The sequence below is a fragment of the Cryptomeria japonica genome, chromosome 10 (assembly GCF_030272615.1).
Source record: "Cryptomeria japonica chromosome 10, Sugi_1.0, whole genome shotgun sequence".
Classification (NCBI taxonomy): domain Eukaryota; kingdom Viridiplantae; phylum Streptophyta; class Pinopsida; order Cupressales; family Cupressaceae; genus Cryptomeria; species Cryptomeria japonica.
The window spans coordinates 232,423,329-232,448,807 of NC_081414.1; the positions used below are offsets into that span (position 1 = coordinate 232,423,329).

At 33.6% G+C, this 25,479-nt stretch overlaps 1 protein-coding gene across 1 annotated transcript in view; it reads right to left on the bottom strand.

The window, feature by feature from the left end:
- LOC131077792 (AT-hook motif nuclear-localized protein 1) overlaps positions 1-19,093 on the bottom strand; it is a 28,681-nt gene extending 9,588 nt beyond the window's left edge. The window contains exons 1-3 of the mRNA XM_058015343.2: positions 18,107-19,093; positions 14,038-14,087; positions 6,484-6,615 (exon numbers count right to left, since the gene is read on the bottom strand). Of these exons, the coding sequence (XP_057871326.2) occupies positions 6,484-6,615; positions 14,038-14,087; positions 18,107-18,779 (855 nt within the window). The 5' untranslated portion in view covers positions 18,780-19,093. The remainder of the gene's footprint in view (positions 1-6,483; positions 6,616-14,037; positions 14,088-18,106) is intronic.
- Between the last annotated feature and the right edge of the window lie 6,386 nt (positions 19,094-25,479).

Genomic DNA, 25,479 nt, shown 5'->3' on the forward strand with positions numbered 1-25,479 from the left:
ATAAGTAGGTGAAATGAATGAAGACCAAATAAAGAAGACTTTCTTTGTGAACTGTATAGAGAATGTGTTTTTTTTAATATAAACAAGGGACATGGTTATGAATTGGAAAACATTCGAAACATTGAATTAGTCATATTTTGGGTTTCATAAAGAGCTTTTTGCTCTAGTTGTAATGTCCCCACTCTAGCAGATTGACCAAGCATATGTGCGTTAGCCTAGCTCTACATGGTCCCGAGGGCTAACGAAGGGTTTAAAGGGATCCTGGAGTGTTTTGGCCTAGTCATTTCCAGTTTGGGCCAAAACGAAGTTGATTTACTTAGTTTCAGGCATACTTACTATTTTTAGTAAGTCAGCAGGACACAACGGAGGCTAGTTTTGGTGATTGGATTTGATACTCCTTGGCGAGAGCTTTCCGACGAGCTATCACTCACGCTATTCGGAATCCGATTGCTAATATATTTTAATGCCTGAAGTTTTATTAAAGTAACATTTAATTTAATTGTAAAATATTAAAGTGTTACTTTAATATTTATTTTATGGAGATATGTGTAAATCAAAGGGGCAACCAAGGGAGACATAAGTGAATATTTTAATATGTTTTATATTGAACATGTTTTATCCCACATTGTTTGAGTGAGTTGGGTCGCCCCTTGGAGAAAGAATAAAAGGGAGTTTTTGTGGCTTCATTGGGCATGTTGAATATGAGAAGAATTTGGTGTGTGAGTTGCAGATCCGTTCTTGGCATTAGAGGACGTCTATCCTCTCTTGTGACATTCTAGACGTCATTCTCTTGGGGTTTGGCTTTTGGAATCCTTTGCGATCAGCTTCATTTACAGGCAGATTGGGTGCATTTTTCAGCCACAGGCAGCAGCATTATTTGGTTGCATTTCCAGCTACAAGTAGCAGCATTATTTGGTTGCATTTCCAGCTACAAGCAGCAGCATTATTTGGTTGCATTTCCAGCTACAGGCCGCGACACTATTCACGCGGGCACTATTCACCTGGCACTATTCATCTGGCACTATTCATGCAGCACTATTCATGTTCATGCAGCAGCAGAATTAGAAACTTTTGTTGGAACATTATGTCAAAATGCTGGAGTATTTAGTGAGTTGAAAATAACCTGCTTTGTATTTGAGTTTGTTAATTCTGGAAATAATATTATAACAGCAATAGTTCAATTTCCAACTTGCCTATTATTGTAAATTCTTTTTAGTTCATGTTATGTGGTTTCATACCTGTGCAAAGACTTAAAACAAAAAAAAAACACATTGAAACATTAAACGGAGGAATAAGGAATTGGCTGCAAACTGTTTGACTAAATTCCTATCAGCAGTGGGGTTAGTTTTTGGGCATTCTAGGGTGTCCATTACACTAGTTTAGATTAGATAAATAATTTTATATACAATGGATGTATGTAAATTGTTTAATAGTACTCTACATAATTTAACGCACTTCTAACATTCAAGTACGATGCCATTCATCTCTGTTTTATGTTGTCTCTTGTTTTTTGTGATGTGGAATTTATGTTAATGAATACTTTGTACATTTTGGAAGCGTGAGCAAAGTAATCATGGTTTCTGTTTTAAATTCATGGGAAGATTCTTGAATTATTAGCAAATGGGATTCGAGCAAAAAAGACATGTCGTTCCCTTCAGACGTTCACTTTCAGGTGAGGTGGTATACTATGTAATTCAATGTATTCAATGGCTATGTCATAAATGGGGCATGGTATGTGAACAGAGTATTCAAAAAATGGATGGTACAATTTTTTTACGCTACAGAATGTTCATTCTTCGTTATTATTTTAAATTTATTTTGATTAACGATCTTTTCAAACGTTTTTATGAGAATTTTCTCAATCTTTATTCTACGGCCTGTTCTAGGAAGCAGAAAAGCATAACATCCATTGTCTGATAAATTTCCTTATTATAGAGGCTAGAGATCCAATCAAGACAATGGATACAAGGTGTTCCTTACTATGTTTCTTCAACAATGGAAGAGCCATGTATTGGGGTAATTTTTCTATTTAAATTGGTCTCAATTGTTAGATCAATATCTTCAATAGTTTTAGTCTCCAAGTTTCCACCACGAGTTCATCCAACATTAGTAATAAGGACATCAATGGTTTCCATTGAAAGGCCTCTTGGATTGCTTGGGCAATTGCTTTGAAATTACTAAGATATGCAACCTTCACTAAAGATAGCACCTAGTCAGTTGTCAGAGGAAAAAAAAGAGAAGTCAAAAGAATTAGACACCCTTTTTTTCAGTTTGTGCTATTCATCTTTCTGCTTTTGATATATTAGCTATCAACTGTTGATTTGCTTATAAATCAGGGTAAGATATACATGCTTCAAAATTTACCTAGTATATCTCCAATGCATGGAATTGTTTCATATAATAGCAGTTGCTTCTAAGTACTAAATAAGTGAGATTTGAGTGCATTTTGAAATTGCAATAGATATACAAAATTCCCCAAATGAATCCCAAGGTCTGATTAATTTAAAGAAATGAGCTAAACTGATCAGTTAAGAGAATTGGACTAAATGAATTTGATGTAGTAGGACAAGGCAAATTTGAGATTAGCTGTTTAGAATCTTCAATTTCTTGCAATATAATTGCAAGCCAATCTAAGAGCTTTTGAATTAAATTGTAAGTTTTGCTGATTACTTAAAAGAAATGAGCTAAACTGATCAGTTCGGGAAAATTGACTAAATTCATCTTGGGTGTAGTAGGACAAGGCAAATTCAAGATTAGATGGAAGCTATGATAATAGAGTATGGACATCCATCAAAGAATAGACAAAACATGGCAGTATTTCTAAAAAAATATGGTCTCATGGCTTGCAATGTTGCAGAATATACACAAAGGATTTGTTGAAAAAGCTTTAGAAACTTTCAAGCAAATGCAATTGACAGGTGTAAAGCCAGATTCAACAACCGTTACAAGCATCCTCCCTGCATGTGATAACAAGCATAATAAAGGTGGAAATCTAAAAATAAATATTCACACAATTTACTTCAAATAATTTGGACACAATAACATTATTATAGACTATGATAACCTAACAAGGAAATAAGCATCTATGGTTGCAGTGTGGATTAACCTAATCTTTGAAAACAATAAATGATGTTCCAGTACCATGAAACAAATTTTCAGTGGTTGGCCAGTCATAAAAGCTAGTTTCCACATATTTTGAGTTAGCATCGAATCTAGCTCCAACCTTTATATGTTAGAAGTTGGCAAATTTGGAAAAAAATGAAATCAACGAACTTTAAGATAAAACAGAACTCGTCTTATGATTATAGATGATAATCAAATAGTTTTGAAGGAGATCACCCCTCTTCATGTGAAAAAACAAGGACAAAAGCTTTCAGCGACAGAGATGTGGATAAAGCAACTCTCTTACCCAAGAGGGAAAACTTAATCATTAGGTAAAAGAAGCAAAGGCAAAAAGAGATTTATGATGCCAGAGGACCAAGTAAATTCCAAGATTTTCCCACAACAAGGTTATGGTGAAGCATATTTTGGTAGGATTCCTAGAGAAACGATGGTACAAGAGGTTGTAAAGGGCTGAAGGAACAAATAGAGAGATTCTTAGAAATTTTTATAATAAATCTTGTCAAGAACACAAATAATAGCACAAAATTAAATGTCTCCAATCTCAGCATGAAACAAAGAGGACCAGATGACTCAATTTATTATTGATTTGTTACACGGAAGAAATGGAACCAATTCTGCCTAGAAGTTTTACTATGTCAGAAGAAATGAAACATTTCTTGGGAATTTGAAGGAAGTAAGTATCCTTCATGTAAAAAGGAAATTTGAACAGAGCCACAAATCTTATTAATGTTGAGCATGGGAACCTGAATAATTATGGAGTAAAACAAACCTTTAATTTCTACTAAAATTTAAAGGAATCAAAATTGGTAGTCATCAGGTGGGTGGGTAGCATTTCAGAAGCTGCTTGTGTGCTACCCTCGCGATTGGCACGCTGGGGTTTTATCACAGAGCTGGAATAATCATCTCGAGAAGCCATCGAGTGATGAAGAAACCAATGAAATCCATGCCCACTGAACTCCATTTTAGGATCTGTATATTTATACTGATTTTCAGGTGGGTAGCATTTCAGAAGCTTGTTGTGTGTTGCCCTGGCTGTTGGCACGCTGGGGTTTTATCACGAAGCTAGAATTATCGCCTCGAGAAGCCATCGAGTGATGAAGGAACCAATGGAATCCATGCCCACTGGACTCCATTTTATGATCTGTATATTTATACTGATTTTCAGGCTGGAATAGGGTTTTATCAAAACCCTAGTAAAGAGGAGGTTTCACAAATTAATGTGGGGAAGCTCCAGTTGGAGAAAATGGACATGTACTGGGAGTGGAACAATGTGATTTTAGACGCATAATGATTCAAAAATTATACCGTGCTAGGGTTTTGTCATTTTTCTCTGCACAAAATTTGGCATGGTGTTAATAATGTCGATGATAAAAAAATGGGTCGAGTTTGTTAAGAAAAATCACAAAACCCTAGCACGGTAGAATATTTTGAGAATCAACAAACCAAAAGCAACTCCCTACGTTTGCTGCTTCAATACATTTGAAAATATTAAGGTTTTAGGTTACAGAAAATTGAAAAGGTTTAACGCTTCTGGAGATTCCTCGTGACTATTCTATACATGACTGCTTTAGACTGCGAACACAGCATGTTTTATTTTAAGAAATCGTAAAACCTTTATTCAAGATACCTATATAATCTCTGTAGACGTCTGTTGAAAATCAAGAAATCGTCAGACAATAGGCATAGGCATAGGGTTACAGAGGACCGTATACACAAACTACAGAATTCTATATTTAATAACCAAATTGTTTACGAAAAGGCGATTCTATTCGTGATTCTTATAAAAAATGACATTTTCTTATGCTTCCAAAATGTGGCTTAACCAAGGCACGTGAACTGTTTGACAACATGCCTCAAAGAGATGTTGTCTCATCGAATCTCTGGAATGGGGTATGGAAATACATCAAAGCATAACGGTAGGGAGATTTTTGTCACATAATTGAATTTGGAAATGCTCTGTTGACAATGGACATGAATGAAAAATGTTGAATCGTAGACGGCGCACCTATATTGTTTGGCATCTATGCAGAACCAGTTAGCTTTGTGAGTCTCAAATAGTGAGGAAATTGATGAAAGAGCCGAACTAAAAGATTCCTGGACTTAATTGGATCGAAGGCCATAAAATAGTGCATGCTCTTTTTGTAAGAGACAGATTACATCCACAAACAATCAAGTGATGTTTTCCAACTGCTACCTCGTAGGGCATTGAAGGATGCCAATGGCAGTGCGATGGAGGATGGCGGTTTAAGGCAGCAAGTGCCGAATGGAAGTGGAGGATGGTGATAGAGGTTGCCAGCTAACATAGAAAACCCTCGGACAATTTTCCGGGCGAGTTTTGACCACGGCAAGTAAAACTTTCCCGATCTCAGCGTGAGACATTTCCGATGGTGAGTTCCTCCCATAAAATAGCCTATCGGCTAATAATTATTTCAACTGAATCTCTAAATGAAATAACTACTTCAAATATGTTCAAAAGCACGTGCTATAAGGGAACAACAAATTTATTTTTTTTTCAAAAATTTCTATAATTTGTATTTGTAAATTTGTCAAATCTTAGAAAGACATATTGTTCCATCCCAATCTCATATTTCACACATTCAACATCAATGTAAATTTTGTCATAATCCACCTCTACAATTGAAAGGAAGAAGATCTTTTACCCTTGAAACCAATTTCATCTTAGTGTTTTCATCTTAAGAGAATAGAAATTTGTTCAACTCCACAGCTAGGATCTTAATAAATTTGAGTCTTAATAAATGTCAAATTTGAGAAATAAATGAAACGTGCCTCTCCAACCTCCTTTTACAATCCCTTGTGGAACTCTCCAAAAATTGTGTTTAAAAACACTCTTTAAATAATAATCTTTTTAACTCCTTATAAATGACTTTATATTATTTTATATTTTGACCCCAACTAAAATAACTTTATAAAAATAAAATATTCAACTTAATAACACAATTAATGAAATACACATTACTTTAAAATATAAATTTAAGACAATCTTATTTAATTAATTAAATTATTTCCTCTCATAGCACCTAGGCCAAAAAGGGGACATCCATAAATATAAAAATAAATTACTTTTCACAAATAGTGAGAATTATATATATTTCTACTTCTTACTATTCATTTTCTATTTCCAAAAGCAAATCTTAGGAAAATTTGTTATGTTTTCCTCTTTGGTTAAGATTTTTCCTTGCATAGACTTGGGGATGTGACTTTTCCACCCATTTTTTTTTTTTAATATAATATAATTTTTTAAACTTTATATTGCTAATATCAATGCTATTGTTTCATCACCACAAAAAGAAAAAGCATTTGCACCCATTCATAATATAATTGAAAGCTTCAAAACCTTACCTTATGGTTTACAATTCTTCTAGACTCAACCTCTTGAAATTCCACATTAGAAATAATTCCTTTTGCAGAGATTATACAAACAGTTAAGGATGTCTGTTGTTGATAAAAAGACATAACTTTCTCGTGCACATCCTGCAAAATAATAAAGTGCAGAAAGAATGACAAGTCAACTAAGAATTCAATCTATTAGTAATGTCAAATTAGTGAGTCATGCTTTTTGTCAACTTGGCCTCAAATCAAGACAATACTTTATTATGAAAGAAGACAAAATTAATGACACCATAAGCTATAAACAACTTTAAATTTTCATTTAGATTATAAAACAATATGTAGAATAAGCTCTTATAGAAACTAATCTAAGATACAAGGTTAGAAAATATTTATGAATTTGTGGATATAAATTATACAATTTTTAAAATATTGTTTGAGATTTTTTCTTATAGCATTACATGGCTTGTTTTATTTATCCTATGTATCATCATTTTTTTTAAAAATATTACATTTGAAAAAGTACAAAACTTTGATTTTGTTATTTCATGTAAGTATAGTACAAAAAGATTAAACAGAATGATAATACGTTAAAAAATCTACTATTGTCTTCGCGGTTAAAACATTTCGTTGGTGAAGCGGCCACCAATGTTCAAACCCCTGCTGGGCCATTGTACTCGCAGGCCTTGTGTCTTTGCTGGGCCGAGTCGGAGGGCTAAGGGTTGCTAGATTTTAGTAATCAGATTTGCAATCGCTTAACTTATAGGTGCATAAGTAGATAATGTACAGTAACAAAAATAAAGCACATAAATAGAGATGCACACAACACAAGACTACCCTGGGAAAACCTCCCCCTTGGAGGAAAAACCCAGCAACAACAGATCTTCAGATCTGATTATAATAGACAGAAATTATAGTTACAAGTCTGACCCAGCTAAGGCACAATAGTAGCAGATGACAATAGATAGAAACCGACTTATCTCAGTCCTTCGGATGCAAGGAAATCACAAGACAATGAATTCGCTTTCCTTCGATGATGGTTCACTGTGCTTCTATGATGATATGCTGCGCTGCCCATCAATGATGTTCACCGTCTTCATACAATAGATGCACAGCAGATGGATTTCACCCAGCAGATGTAATTCGCACCATACAATGACAATTTGCTGACTCCTAACTGAGTTTGCAGACCTTCAACGATAATTTGCACAGCTGGAGATTTCGCACCTAGAGCAGATCTGAATCGCACTTTTGGAGCAGAGGTATTTTGTGAACTTGCTTGAATGGTTTCCTTCCAAAATGAATCTGTATTTATACAAGGTAGAGGGAATGCATATAGGGTCGGCCCAATACATTTTGGCGTCTAAACTCACTTTAATTCACACGGCACATAATGAGGATGGGTCCACACGTTAGCCCACACGTTTGGTAAATAGGTCCATGTGTTTTGAACATTATATGTTAGGAATATAAGGGAAGTAGGGCCCAGCCATATAATGATCCGAACAACATTGGAATAGGGCCTAGCCCTATTTGTTTTACATATTAGATTGAGATAGGGCCCAACCCTATTTAATCCTAATGGATTTGAATGTTGCCTTTGGCAATTCGAATCCATTATAAATATTTTCCAAACTAGTTACAAAACAACAAGGGTGACCCAATGTTATCAAGAAGATTTAGTATCTCCTGTGTGTCATTACTGTTGAAAACGTATGATTGCAAATTATATCTAAACATTTAATCACTGGCATAAAGTCTAAGACCACACCAGGACACAATCGTGGCCTCATATGATGTAGAAGCCTTGCACTTAACAAGACTTGATCCCTGATGAGCTCATTTCGAGCCATTCAACTACACCAAAAAATCAAGGGCCCATTGACACAGCTTACATAATTAGACATCAAACTCATACACAAGAAACAAACCTGATATAAACTCATAGACGAATTCACAAAATGATATCATTATTAAGATCTAAATATAGAAAAGTAATACAGAACATCCTAGAGGTCAAGCAATCTTACATGATGTAAACGAAATTCGTTCATTGTATTTTAGTTTTGAAAGCTATAATTTTGTTTTTGGAGGTTTGGAATCCTAATTAATCTACCTCAAAGTTCGTTGGTTCTGATATCGGTGCCAAACAAAGCAGGCTGTTGCCTTCGTTAAGACAGTAAAATTTTTCACAAAACTGCATGAAGTAGAGCATCTCACTAATGTGTTGTATGCCGCCACGCAAGCTTAAAAAGCCACATAAGATCCAGTCCACATATCAGAGACTAGATATGTTAAAGGATCCGTTCTCTGGGAAACAGGTGGAAAACAACACACTCTTTTTGTTAGTTATGTCAAACTATTATGAACAGTCCAAAGTGTTGAAGTGGGATTCACAAGCATACACGAGTAGCAGAGAATCTACAAAATTGCTGGGTGGAAGCTGAAGCATCAGGTTTCTTTAAGCAACAAGGACCTTTCAAATCCGACATCAGTGGGAACGCCAATAGTCACCGCATCAACATAAAAGTGATTTATTTCCTTTTTAGAATAGCTGGATTCAGAACAGAGGTTAAATCAACCCTAAGAGGGTTAGATCGTAATGGAGGTTTTTTTAAGTTTGCTGAATATTTAATTCTTATATATATGCAGTTATCAGATTATATTTTTGATCATGTTTATTAATTAATTGAAAATAAAATATATTGCAGAATATTTATTGGGTTGGATAGTATATGCTATTTGAATTTCATATAATTTTGGAGTGGTCCATAAGATGTACGATTCTACATTCTTCTACAAATATTAAAGAATATGAAATTTTCAGATACTTTATCATGTTCTTGTACTTTCATTGTGTAAATCTGAATAACTGTTAGCAACACTTATTACCATTTACATCAAAAAGATATATTACTTCTTCAAAAGCTGGTATTTTGAAGAATTCATTTCCCAAAAAAAAATTATATGTTCTACTAAAACATAGATAAATTTTTAACAGACAGTGTAGCACTAGATCACAATAAATAAAACCACCAACAAGAAAATATTGCCTTATTAAAAATTTTAAATAAAATACTTTTATTAGAAATACAAACAATCTAAATCTCCTAGTATCTCAAAAGCCTACGACCATCTCCATGTCCAGCCTCTATTCAAAGCCTACGACCATCTCCATGTCTTCTCTAAGTCTATATAATTTTCCTTTTAGCAAGTTACGACTGGTTCGGTTGCCATTTTCCCCATGAATCTTCATTTTCGCTTCACACGACCTGCATACTTTCTATCACTACCGTCTATAGGTTGCCTTTGACTAATTTAAAATAATTATTCCAAATGAACTTCTAAATCAAATAACTTCTCCAATATATTCAAGAGCTCGAAAGCCACACTGTCTAACAAACAGATTGCAAGTGCAAGCCACACTGCAACATGCATAGACTCTCGATAATCATTTGCCCTGGATCATGGATCACGGAGTGTGATTCGAAACGTTGATTCAAAAACTTGCACGATCATGGATCACGGAGTGTGATTCGAAACATTGATTCAAAAACTTGCACACAGTCTAACCAAAATAGAGTTATATCAAATTTTTCATTTTTTTAAAAAAAGAATGTTAATTATCACGAAAAATCCTTAAAATAAAATAAAATTCTTATGAAAAAAGGGAACAAGGGGTGGCAACGATCAATGAATTTAAGGGGTAGTGCTTCTTACAAGGATCGAGGGGGTAGTTCTCCCCCATGGGCTCAAGGGGCAATGCCCCTTGCAAGGGTTGAGGAGTTAGAGCCTCCTAAATGCCTCTTGAATGTAGCAGTTAACCTTTTCTAGACTAGGCACTCTCTTTAGGAATAGTAGCAACAATTATGGCTTATTTCTCTCCATGATTTTCTTTGAAGAAGGTGACTTGGTCTTCAAGCTTGAAAATCTCTTGCAAAAATGCTTAGAGGGCTGCCACTTTCTTGAACTCGACTTAGTATTTTTCTTAAATTCCTTTCTAAGTCTCTTGCATAAGAATACGTTCTCCTATTTCTAAAGGGAGGCTTGATGATGCTTTTGAATAGTTATAGCTACCCTTAGACAAATACAAGATGATAAGAGCTTGTCGATTACTAAAGTTTATTATAGTTCAGCTTGTCGATTACTAAAGTTTATTATAGTTGAATGAATAGATTCATTCTATTGACAAAAAAGTGTAATTGTAATTCAATTACATAGGTTTAAAACAAGAATAACTCAACAAAAACTTAGTAACTAAAAACAAATATTACATTAGTAAAAGAATAGAGAACTTTGATTTTGTTATTTCATGTCAAGTATAGTGCATAAGGATTAAAAAGAATCATGATATATTATAAAAAGGTTGATTTTTAAAAACAATTATTTTACTTTTCCCTAAGAGGGATTAAAAAGAATCATAATATATTATAAAAAGGTTGATTTTTAAAAACAATTATTTTACTTTTCCCTAAGAGGGTTTATGTTAAAAATATATGATTGGTTCTACAATAGTAGGTAAGTGCTACCACCATTGAACATAGCCAACTATTTTAGGGGTAACCCAATGTTTCTACCAAACCCTTATTAGAAATAAAATTAAAAGAAAAATTCATTAGTGTTTAAGTCAAAAATTCATCTATTCAAAATTAAACTTGGAGAAGTTAGAATGTCATGGCCTTAACCCTAGACTAGTAAGTTACATTTGTCGTATGCTTTTTTTTTTTTTTCTTGTAAGAGAAAAAAAAGAGCAAAAGAAAAGGCTTACTAAATTTTTTAATAACGAATATTTGAAAAACTCAAGAAATGATAAGGGCAAATGAGATAAATGTTAATTACTCAGGAATTGAGATTAATTATAAGTTTTTAAATTGCAATGCAACTATATTTTTAACTATATTTTTTTCTTTAAGTAACCAAAATGTTATCAAGAAGATTTAGTATCTCAGGTCAACACTTTTGAAAAACATATGATTGCAAATTATATCCAAACGGGAAACAAATCTACTGTAAACTTATGATTTCACTGAAAATGATTTGATTCCCACAAATATATTGACACATTCACCAGATGACATCAATATTGAGGTTAAAATATTGAAAAAGTGATACAAAGGCATCTTATGGATCAAACACAAAAAGATTTTATTGTACTATTACTATAATTGTGTGTTTTTGTGTGTGATTTTCTTTTTGAACTGAAATGTTCTATAAAAGAAGATATTATATCTCATGCCAATATGGTTGAAAACATACAATTGTAAAATTATTATATAGAAATTTATTTTAAAAAGTTTATATAAGAATCCTATAACAGTTTATATAATTTTTATTTATTTATTTATTTATTTTAAATGGAAGTTTAGACCTCATGGGCACAAAGCTAGTAACCAAAATGTTATCAAGAAGATTTAGTATCTCAGGTCAACAATTTTGAAAAACATATGATTGCAAATTATATCCAAACGGGAAACAAATCTACTGTAAACTTATGATTTCACTGAAAATGATTTGATTCCCACAAATATATTGACACATTCACCAGATGATATCAATATTGAGGTTAAAATATTGAAAAAGTGATACAAAGGCATCTTATGGATCAAACACAAAAAGATTTTATTGTACTATTACTATAATTGTGTGTTTTTGTGTGTGATTTTCTTTTTGAACTGAAATGTTCTATAAAAGAAGATATTATATCTCATGCCAATATGGTTGAAAACATACAATTGTAAAATTATTATATAGAAATTTATTTTAAAAAGTTTATATAAGAATCCTATAACAGTTTATATAATTTTTATTTATTTATTTATTTATTTTAAATGGAAGTTTAGACCTCATGGGCACAAAGCTAGAGACCAAATCAGCCTGGGGCACGATCCTGGTCTCATCCCTTATGATGTAGGAGCTTTGCACTCAGCAAGACTTGATCCCTGATGAATTCATTTGGAGCCATTCAACTACACCAACAGACCAAAAGTCCATTGACACAGCCTATATAATTAGACATCAAACTCATACACAAGAAATAAACCTGGTAGAAACTCATAAGTTCATTGAAAATGATTCTACTCTTATGAAAAATATATAGACGAATTCACAAAATGATATCATTGTTAAGATTTAAATATAGAATAATGATACAGAACATCCTAAAGGTCAAGTAATCTTACATCATCTAAGCGAAATTCATTCATTGAATTTTAGTTTGGAAAGTGTTTTGTGTTTTTGCTATAATTTTGTTTTTGGAGGTTTGGAATCCTAATTAATCTACCCCAAAGTTCATTGGTTCTGGATATCGGTGCCAAACAAAGCAGGCTCTTGCCTTTGCTAAGACAGCAAAACTCCTCACAAAACTGCATGAAGCAGAGCATTGCACTAATGTGTTGTATGCTGCCACACAAGCTTAAGAAAGCCACATAAGATCCAGTCCGCATATCAGAGACTAGATATGTTAAGGATCCGTTCTCTGGGCAACAGGTGGAAAACAACACACTCTTTTTGTTAGTTATGTCAAACTCTTATGAACAGTCCATAGTGTTTACGTGGGATTCACAAGCGTACACGAGTAGCAGAGAATCTACAAAATTGTTGGGTTGAAGCTGAAGCATCAGGTTTCTTTAAGCAACAAGGACCTTTCAAATCCCACATCAGTGGACACGCCAATAGTCACCGCATCAACATAGAAGTGATTTATTTCCTTTTTAGAAGTAGCTGGAGTCAGAACTGAAGTGGAACTAAAGTCAGTACAGGGATTAAATCAACTTGTAGGAGGTTTAGATAGTAATGGAGGGTTTTTCAAGTTCGCTAAATCTTTAATTCTTGTTTATGCATCTATCAGATTTTACTTTTGATCGTGTTTATTAATTAATTACAAATAAAAAGTTATTATTTTTATCAGATTATACTTTTGATCGTGTTTATTAATTAATTACAAATAAAAAGTTATTATTTTAATTAATTGATACTGTTAAAATATGCAGTCTGATGATTGCATAGATATTGCAGAATCTTTATTGGGCTGGATAGTATATGTTATTTGGGTTTCATATAATTTTGGAATGGTCCATAAGATGTACAATTCTACATTCTTTTAAAAATAGTAAAGAACATGAATTTTTCAAATCTTTTTGTCATTATTTTGTGTTCTTGTGCTTTCATTGTGTAAATCTTAATAACTGCTAGCTAATTGTTCAATTAACGCACTGATCATTTATATAAAAAGATATATTACTTCTTCAAAAGCTTGTGTTTTGAAGAATTCAATTTCCAATAAAAATTATATGTTCTACTAAAACATAGATAAGTTTCTAAAAGACAAAGTTATTTAAGAAAAAATAAGTTCAGCCTAACACTAGGTCCCAATGAATAAAACTAACAAGAAGTGGAAAGTTTTCCATTGAAAAACTTTTAAATAGAAGACTTTTATTAGAAATACAAACCATCTAAATCTCCTAGTATCTCCTAATCATAAATAGTTACTCGTTCTCAAAATAAAAGCAGGACACTAAAATATCATTTTGAGACAAAAAAAATTTGGGAACAAGCCGGAGTGCTTACCTCCCCAGGTGCAATGACAATGACTCGAAAAAGTCCTGGTTCCCCATACTCTGTGACAAAACTTCATTAGCATTAGTAATTATGTACAGCGGCACCACACTTAAATGCACAACATTACAAATTAAATAGAACATACATCACTACATACATTGAAAAATAGAATATGTGACAGGCACTGTAAATGGAAAAAAAAATCTTACTGAATGGTTACCATGCCATATTCTATAGTATTTGCAAATATGAAAATGTCTGTGTAAATATTCAATACTATAGCATCTGATGAATAAAATTGAAACAAAGATATCATATGAAAGAAGAATTTTCTAGCACTTACAAGTACTACTATTAAAATAGTTTTGATATCATATTTTCTAGCATTTACAAGTACACTTATTAAAATAATTTTGGAAGTGATTATTAATGGGCATGATCAACGGTTTCTTATAATTATCGACTGTCTATTGTACATTGCTGTTAACGATGAAATGCATAATGAAATGCATACAAATTAGTGAATGATCTCAAGCAGTAATACAAGCACCTGCTTTTATGGGCAGGGGCGTAAATAATTTTGTTGACAATTAGCTTTATCTGTGTAAGCACTCATATTTGACAACAGCAAGGAGAATTAATTGACGCAAAAATAGGCTAGCCGCACAATAACAATATGGCTATCGAATCATAAATGATTACTATGAACTAACAATCAGAAAAGCCAAATGACTAATTTGAAAACTGAAAAACTATGCATTCTGATTTGGAAAACTGAAAAATAGTTTAGCCCCACAATAACAATATGCCCATCGTGGCTTAAATGATTACTATGCGCTAACAATCACAAACAATTAGAAAAGCCAAATGACTGTTATTTATTGTGGGGCTAATTTGAAAACTGAAAAATTATACATTCTGATTTGGGAACTGAAAAATAGGTTAGCCCCACAATAACAATACCTATCGAGTTATAAATGAATAATATGCATTCTGATTCGGAAACTGAAAATCTATGTTCTTGTGAACTTTATGAGTGCAAGTAAAAGGATAAAATCTTGTTTCTTCTTCTAATTGACCAGAACCCTACCTAGCAATACAACATGCCTAAAGGTTTCCATGATCGAGCTGGAAATGATTACTAAAAATCTCAAATGCCAAAAAAGGATAAAGATTGTCTATTGAGATGCAATTTCTAACAATCTTTGAAGCCAAATGTCTACTAATCATTCCCTTCAACGTTCTAATTTGTAAACATTGTGTTCTTGTTAACTTGAGCTTGCATTAAGGTTAGGGGGTCACTGTCTAACAAACAGATTGCAAGTGCAAGCCACACTGCAACATACGTAGACTCTCGATAATCATTTGCCCTTAATCCTCTACCTAATAGCAGACACTAGATCTTTAAGTTACAAATTGGTCATCAATATAAGTTCTTGTAGAGGCACATACTGTAATTAAAAAGTCAATCGAGAATAGAAGTATGCACACAAAAACGCCTACTTTCCATGCGATCTTCATATTTGCAAGAGGGAATACCCATAGATTTGTCGATAAAATAGATATAAACCTAATTTTAATGTGTGGACAGGCCACATTGGTAATAATACAATCTAGATTCAAATATTTCTAGTCAAACATTGATGTAAAGTTGAAGTAAACCATAATATAAATAGAAGGTAACTAAATAGTCGATAGTAGTTGCTAATGGTTTCGACAGAAGACTGGTGGTTACAATGAATGCAGCGTTTATTTTCAACTATCAACAGCAGCTATATGCTAAATGTTCAATTTCTTAATGGCAATTATAATACACGGCATTTCCATAGTAGAGGAGTATTCTTTCATTTGACTTATAAGCCAAGATGAGATATGGGATTGTGGGAGTCAGTGGATTATTAATATTTTTATATTGTTAATCATTTACAGATATTCTGTTCATACTAGAATAAATATGAGATTAATACAAGTTCTTGGAGTACAATCATGAGATTAATATCAGTTCCTTTCAAGCAACCATGATAGAAATCATTTATGAAAGATCAAGAATCACAACATAGAAATTCACTTATTTAGAAACCATCTCTCACTAGTAGTGAAACTAACTGTACAAGATCAAGAGTCCCAACTTAAAATTTCATATTAGATGTCTCTTTAAGATTTGAATTTGATTTATCAAAATAAGAATTTTATACTTCAACCAATTAATCTCAACCCCTAAAAACATTTGTAAATTAATTGCTTCAGATACAAAACCTTTTGCTACTTGGTGATAGTCCCCACACCACTTATGCCAGCAGTTACTCTGATTTAGGGGGTGGTTACTTTCTTGAATGTAAACTAACTCCTACGAATCAGCATATGAGTCTAACTGTATTTGCTATCCTGAGTCTAACTGTATTTGCTATGTTTAAAAGTAATTAGTAATGGCACAAACTTGTAGAAAAAAACTGTTACGTGATAACTGAGCTCTTCAATTTCTGTGTGTTTATTTGAGAAGTCTGAATGTTTCAAGTATTTAACTGAGTAGCAGACTCGCTGCATCATTTATCTAAATGGATTTTCTCCTTCTCCACTCTTGAGATATGGTTGGCAACAACACTTTTGAAATAGACAACTTCGCTGCATATTGGCTGCAGCCTTCAAGGAACTCTGCCACTGGGTATTTTCAGCAATGCATGCTTATTAGATGGATAGTTATGATAGGATATATAAAACTATGTTGTTATATTATAAATCAGATCATATTTAATTACTTTGTTATTCAATGGATATTTATTGAGAGTTGTATAATTCTTTCTGCCTCTTTGTGGCATTTGTTTTTATTTGAATTGGTTTAGCAAGTTGGCATTTAGAGATAGAGAAGTGTCTACATCAATTTGGCGTTAAAGCAATAAGAAAATCCATGAGAGGTTGATGAAATATGTGATATATTCCATTAGCGCTAGAAAAAAAAAGAAATATGTGAGGTATTCCATTAGTGCTAGAAAAAAAAAGTTGTAACTTGAAAAGGAAAATGCATGTCGGCCTGTGGATTGGCATTGCATACTTTGACGGAGGATTTTGGAGCTTTCATATCTTCTATGATGCACCTGAGGTTCTCATAGAACACCCAGCATCCTCTTTGCTGACTATGTCCATTGTTGGCCTTTCCCACGGACCTTGTTTGACTGGTTGTGAACCCTATGATTCTTTGATTTGACCATCTTTTCTTGAGTTATTCCATGTATGTCGAGAACCTACTAGGTAGAATATAGTTCCAAAGTGCAAAGAAGTTTTGCCATCCCTACCACTGTGCTATCTTGAGTTTTTTTTGGTCATCAAGTGGATCAATCGGTTGATGACCTCTTATCTTGATATAGTAGACATTTGATTTGGTTTTCTTAATTTGGATTTTCATGAAAGAATGAGAAGGAAGGAATACTTAGGTTTAGTTATAGGTTGTTTATAATATAAATTTATAATCGATCTGCAAAGCACCTCTCTCTGTAAAACCTATAATTCTAATAAGAACCTAAGATGCTAAGTTCAAATTTCTTCAAAACCATCAATAAAAATATCTCTAAGTGAACATGTGACTTCACAAGGAAAAGAAGGGATAACTAGGTTTCAGTTACAGGTTGATTATAATATGAATTTATAATCTCTCTTAAAAGCACCTCCATCTATTAAAAACTATAACTCTAATAGACACCTAAGATGCTAAGTTCAAATCTCTTCAAAGACAGTCAATAAAAATAACTCTAAATAACTCTAAATGAACATATGACTTGAAAAAGAAAGAAAGAAATACCTAGATTTCAATTACAGATAGTTATAATCTCTTGGAAAGCACCTCCTTGGGCAAAACCTATAACTCTTAAAATATGCATGAATACTTAAAAAAGAAATTAGATTTTCTTGGTGGGAAAGGGGCTTCAAGAAAATACATAAAGCAACTGTTAAAATATGCATGAATACTTAAAAAGAAATTAGAAACAGAACAGGGCACAATCTCAAAACAAATGATGCAGCAACAGCAGAGAGCCTTTCAGGGCACGAAAAGATTGAAATTATTAATTTAAAGCAGAAAATGTACCAAATTGAAGGTACCGAGGCGTCTTGCTAGAACCAAAAGGCAGTTTGGCAGCCCGATTGTCCGCCTGGTTAAACAATTTTCTTGGTCTTCCACGTTTCCTTTTCTCTCCATCTGGTGGAGGAATAGGATGAGAAGCCGTGAGTGAAACCACATTGGCATTCACATTATTGCTCTGATCCATATTATGCTGCTGTAGCAGCTGCATTTGCTGAATTTCCATTTCTATATTCTGCCGCGGCTGAAATTGCATACCCATATCTTGCGGATGCACATTACCATTCTGGTTCTGCTGCTGCAGGTCAATCCGCGGAATTTCCATGTTCATATGCTGCCGCTGCGTAATTTGCACTTTCATGATAGGCGGCTGCTGCTGCCGCTGAATTTGTCTATGAATATGTGTTTGCTGCGGCGTTTGAAGTAGTTTTTGCGGCACCATTTGAAATTGTTCCTGCTGCAGAGTTTGTCTCTGTGCCTGTTCTTGACGATAGTGGTTATTATTATTATGGCTTTCACCATTAGAAGGCGCAGTCCCATTATAATAGCTTGCACCATTGAAAGGCGCAATCCCATGCTGCTGCTGTAGGTTAAAATTATGGTTGCGAAACTGCTGCAGTTTGTCATAGACCTGAGAATAAAGAGGAGTCTGGTCGCCTCCTGTGCCTTGTTCTTCCATGTTGCGGCTCCTATAGTATTCTCTCAATTCCAGCTTACTTTTGAGGCTCAGCAATCCTCCAATTTACAGGGTTTTATTTATTTTTTGAATCTTCTGTTGGGGACAAAACTGAGGGTCGAGACGGTGCAGCTAGTTGTCGATAGGTAACTAGATGTAAAGCTAGTTGTCCATAGTTAACTAGATGTAAAGCTAAAAGCCCATAACCGAGAGCCGCCATGAGCCTTACTTATGTTCCTGAAATTTCTCTCTACTTGAGCTTCCTCTGCTCTGCAACACTTATTTTTAGGTCATCTTCACTTAAAAAGCCTTTTATAGCCTATTTTTGGTATTCGTTTGAGTTGCTTTACTTTTTTTTAGTATTTGATATGTCACTTAAAGATTTATTTTTAGTATTTGTTTGAGTTGCTTTTTTATTTATTATTTTTCACCATTGTCGGCTGCATTATTACCATGGTTCTTTTTTTAATTTCTTGTGAACAACTTACTTGCCATTGAAATTTTTTATTATTAATTTTATTTTATTTTTTTTCACTTTTTTCAAACTACTCTTTAAAGACCCTCTTTAAAGACCCTCATTCAACTAGAAAAGTTTAGTTTCCAATTATTAAACTTTTATAACCTTTTGAATCACCTAAACAAGAAATACTACATGCAAATTGTATTTTTTATTAATTAAATTTTTAAATATTTTTAATTATTTGATTTTAATTATTAAAAATGAATATATTTTAATTATTAAAAATGAATATATTTTAATTAATTTCAAAATTATAATATTAATTATATTATAATTTAAAATTAATTTAGTTTTAAACTAATAAATAATAAGTTTAAAATTATTTAAAATGAATTTTTGAAAAAAAAAAATTGTTAGGGAATTTTTGAAAATTTTAATATTATTATATATAGATAAATAGTAATAAGTTTTAAAGTTTTATTAAAAAAATAATATTAATAATTATTATAAATATGTGTAATTTGAATCTGATAAATTATAAAAAAAAATTATAGGTTTCATTTTGTTTTAAATTTTTTATGTTTGACTTTATTTGTAATTTTTAATAATAAAGTTAAAAATTGTAAATATGTTTTGTTTGTTTTTTTTGTATTTGCAATTTTTCTATCATCATTGTTGTCCATTGCATTTTAATTATTATCATAATGTGAATGACTTGCTGTATTTTTCACTTTTTCTATGGGATACATTTTTGTGCACTTATTAAATGGAGATATCTAACACACCAATTCAAAAAGATATTGATTTTCAAATTTCTCTAGCACCTCAATGGACCTTTGGTCTACTAGTGAAGCCCCATTGGTGTGCTCGCAGGCTCCATACCCTTGTTGGAGAGACAAAAACTTTTCTTTGAAGGGTCTCGTTGGGCTAGTGTGCTCATGGGTTTGTTCAATCTCCAATTATCGGACTTTTAAAACCTTTTGACTCTCCTAAATAAGAAATGCTACATGCTAAAATGTTGTAATCATATTTTTAATTAATTAAATTTTAAAATATTTATTTTAATTATTAAAAATAACAATCAAATGAGTACATTACATGTTCCATATTTGATATATTTTAATTTATTTTTAACATTTAGTATTAATTTTATTTTTTGTTTGATAAGGCACTACAAAGTGGCAATCGATTATAAATTGATCGTAAAGGATATAGAGAAATGCAAGCCTGTCAATTAGGGGGCATAGGAAGACTAAGAATCAAAAATACAGAAGCTCAAGAAGGAGAGAAACCTAACAAAGGACTAAAGAGAGAAAAGAGAAAGCAACAAACTCCCAAAAAGGGGAATAAACTAAAAGTAACCTACATCAACTTGACCAAGCAAAGCAAACAAACAGAACCTGGACTTTTTTGTTAATCTGAGGAAAGCCATCCATGGTCCACTAGGAACCCTCAACAATAGCATCCCTGCCTTCAATACGAAGCTTTCAGCATTAAATTTACACCCTTTCTACTTTGGAAGGTTGTAATCTGGTTTGGTTTGGTTTCTTAAGATTTGAGCAATTGAACATCCCTTAGGAGGAACAAGGGTGAAATCATGCTCAAACAAATCCAGAGAAACATCATCCAAATCATCCATGAATGGAAAAGTGCCCTCAAATTTGATGTCAGCATCCTCTGTCGAGAGTCAACAACCAAGTTGTCAGATGAAGGAACCATAGTAGGAATAGGATCCGAAGGGGAAACATGCTCAAACCTAAGATCCTCTTGAGTTTCAAAAAACTTTCCATGGATTCTCCAAATAAAATCTGCATCCAAAGACATCGACTACAAGATCCATTTCTTGATACTAATTTTTCGTATACCCTGATTGCTTTGAGAGGTGTAGACTCTGATGTTGTAGCCCAATTGATTGCAGTGGAAACAGCTAAAAGGAAGGCCCTCAAATCTAGAAATTGAGTCCAAGTACCCATTGAGGAATGTGAACAAAGTGTGTAAGAGGTTTAGATATGTCAACCAAAGCATATACCCTAATGATTATGTAAGGAGGAAGCTCCTCAATAGAATCTTGTTTGACATAGATCCCCACATGACTGATCAAATTTCTGATAATATCAAGATCATGCGAAATTTGAGGAGGGATATAAAGCCTAATCTAAATTGGAATCTCAAATATTTTAGCAAAGGAAGGATCAAAGAATGGGCACGGAGAAGAAACAAAAATACCAGTATTAGCAAAAAACTAGTGCCCATTCTATAAGACATAAAAAGGCAGTCAGAAACAGTGCTGAAATGGATTTAAAAGAAGCGAAAAATCTATAAGCTCAATCATTGGAAGTGTCAAATTGCACCAAGTTGACTTTTAAAATCTTTTGACTCCCTTAAATAAGAAATGCTATATGCCAAACATTGGAATCATACTTTTAATTAATTAAATTTTAAAATACTTTAAAATATTTAATTTTAATTTTTAAAAATAAAAATAAAATAAGTACACTACATGTTCCATATGTGACAAATTTTAATTTATTTTAATATTAATTATATTACAATATATAAATTTAGTTTAATTTTAAAATAATAAATAAAATATAAAAATAATAAATTATATGTTTAAAATTATTTAAAAATTAATTTTTATTTTATTTTTCATATTGCATATAGGGGGGAAACTGTTACAAAAAAACTGACTTCTCCAATATCCAACTACCTACAACTGAGTGTATAACTGGATCGCAGATCCAAAAGACTACTTAGGACTAAATACAAAAATACATAGTGTTATGTATATATGGATTGTAGCAACAGAGAAGTACATAGGATTAAATACAAAATTACACAATGCTCATGAGTGAGGAAATGAAGTGTTGAGGCCAGATCATGTTTGTGCATGCTCTTGAAAAGCCTCCATATAGGTCGTCCACCCCAGGGGACCTTCGATCCACATGGCTTGTTTGCCCTCCAGTAGTTGCGTAAGCATTTGAATGTGATCCTTAACTGGGTCTTTGATTTTATCAACCTCTAGTCCAAGGCTCTCCATAGCTAGATCAACATCTTTTTTTCCTCCTGTTGCCTGCTTCCACTTGTATCCATTCTCCATCTCATGCAAGTACATCTTGGTGTTTCCATCCTTAATGAATCTAAGGAATTTGTGCTTCTTGATGTTCATTGTCACAGAAATCTGCAAGGAAATTTGATGAAGGGTGAGTCCACGAAATGGCTCAGTAAGGGCCCTAGCTATACCTTGGAATTTGCCTTCATTTCTAATTTTCCATATATACCAAAAAAAATTAGTGGAAATATTATGCCAAAATAAATTAGTATCCTTTTTCAGACCCTTAATATATCCAGTAAGAACATCTAAAATAGTAATCTGCTTAGGAATAGAAATACCAAATAACAGCCAAATTTCTCTAGCAATATTACATTCAAAGAAAATGTGCCTAACGGACTCAGGTACCCTACACACATTACAAACATCACAATTACTATGATCTTTTCTTAATGGCAACTTGTTAATTATCATCAACCATTTAAAGCTTTTTTCTTGGGCGTAATAGGACTACTCCATAGTTGTGAAAATACCTTTTTCCACAATTTCAATGAAAGTTCTGCAAACCACAACTTGTCAGCATACAATATAATGGACTCATCATATGTTGGAGTATTATAAACATTAATAGCCTTTATATTAGACACAGGGATATTGTTGTTCCACATAAAATCAATACAATTTTCAATACTACTCTTGCATTTCTTGGGCAACTGAAGGTCTGAACATGCATTTTTCATCTTCTCTTTTGGGAATTTTGCAAATCAAATCTATCTCTAAGGAAGTCTCGGCTAAGAAGCTTGTCGTTCTCAATAATGTCTTTAAAGCAGCGAATGCCTTTAACGGCCCCGACTTTAGTAGAGCACCCTTGCGTAAGTGCAAGAGGTCTAGATGAGTGGCGAAGGTTCCACCAGATGGATCTTTCCCCATGGATGAGGTCATTGTTGGTGGCCCTATTATTGTTGATGAAAGGTCTAATCGTTTCCTAGGATTTCCAAATAGACTTAAAGACACTCGAGCCTTGCACTGAGACTGCAAAACCTCCAGCCACTAGGTCACAAAAGGGTAGAGATTTCCAAGATTTAGCCTTTTTAGGAACAACTCTCGGGATGTTGTTTCTTACCATAATTTTCCATGGCTCATTGCCATCAAATGCCTAGAAGATCCATTTTGCAGCAAGTGCAACCCCTTGAATTCTCAAGTCTTTTAACCCAAGTCCTCCCAGACTCTTCTCTATGTGGCACCACTCCCACTTTACAGAGTGAATCTATTTATTTCCTTTCCCATCAGACCATAGGACTTTCCTAATGGCTTTTTGTATTTCCAAGATTTAATAGTTGGAGAAGATCCACATCGAGGACTAATATATGTTGTAAGAGGATAATTTTTTTTGACACCTACACTCTTCCAGCAAGCAAAAGATACATATTATTCCATTATTGAGCTTCTTGTCTATTTTGCTTCTAACCCATTACCACATCTCCTTGAGAGATGGGGAGATATCAATGGGTATTCCCAAGTATCTGACAATCCTATTAGGCCCCCCCATTGGACCCCAAACTGCTGCAACCACTCTAGAGGCTCCTCTTTCTAGCCAAGCAGGGTGGATTTAACCTGAGATATTTTGGCCCCTGAAATCTCTCCTAAGAACTTAATTTTGCACTCCAGTGCTTCTATATTTTATTTGGTGAGTTCTATAAAAAGTGCAGTGTCATCAGCAAACTGTGTATTAATCAGCTCAGAGCCATTAGGAAGTTTAACACCTTCTACTTTAGGGGAAATGGTGCAATCTCTTAGGATATAATACAGGGCATCTGCAACAATAATAAAAGGAGCAGGGGCCAGAGGGCAACCTTATCTAATGGACCTGTCGAGCTTGATATTCTGAGAGAGAGAACCATTCACCTCTACCTGAGCCGATGCATCTTTAAGGAGAATCTTCACCCATTTGAAGAATTCCATTGGAAATCCAAAGGCTTCTAACATCATTAAAATAAAGTCCCTTTCCACCCTATCATATGCCTTCTCAAAGTCTAAAAGGAACATGGCCGCATTCTGACCTGATACATTTGCCCAGTCCATCACCTCCCAGGTGGTGATTAGATTTTCTAGGATGAATCTTCCCTTAATGAACCCTGTTTGTGTGGGATAAATTAATTTGGGCAGAAAATTCTCTAACCTAAGAGCACGGGTTTTAGCCAGTATTTTATAGGGAACATTGAGGAGCGTAATTGGTCTCCAATTTTTAATAAGTGACTTGTCCCCTTCTTTGGGTAAAAGCTCGATAGTCCCTTTATTGACAAGTTCACCTAGGGAACCAATCTCAAAGGCCTCTAAATATAGTTCATGGAGATCTTGACAAATCCACTCATTAGCTTTATAAAATTCGATAGGCAGACCATCCGGGCCCAGAGTTTTGTCATTTCTCAGGTTCCTAATAGCAATTTTCAGCTCATCCACGAGACAGGGCCCCTCAACGCTTGAGCGTCCTCTGCTACAATCTTACTGGGAATAATAGCTCTGCACTTTTCTCTTTCTTCCTAAGAGTTAAGGGAATCTTTCAAGGAGAAGAGGCCTTTGTAAAACTGGCAAAAATCCTCCTTAATATCATCCAAAGCCACTACCTCTTTATTGTCTATCCATATCCTATCAATCTTTTCTCTAGATTGTTTTTGCTTTAGCATATTGAAGAAAAATTTAGATCCTTTGTCACTGAAGTGCATCCACTGACTTTGAACCCTAATCATTGCCCCTCTAATCTTAGCTTGTTGGTGCTTCCTCAGAGTACCCCTTGCCTGGGCCACTTTGTCTGATAGTTCTACTCTGCTTGGGCTATTTTGGACCTCTACCTCATATTGGTGCAGTTCATCAGAAAGAGTTTTCTCCTTCACCTATAATCTTTAGCTTTCTTCTACCTTATAGTCTGAAGAAGAGCCCACCAACTTCTAACATTTTAGTTCCATCTGCTTACACGCGAGTTCAAATCCTTATTACCTTTGTTGAACATTCTAACAATTTTTAGTGCTATCAACACATCTAGATCCTTGAGTAGATGGGTATTGAGGAAGAATTTCTCTCTTTCTTTTCCTTGCCTTACTGTTGAATCTCTGAGTCTAATATGGGAAATAACCGAATGATGGTCCGAGAGCGAGGTCGGCCATACTATCATGATATTACCCTTCTTATCTGGT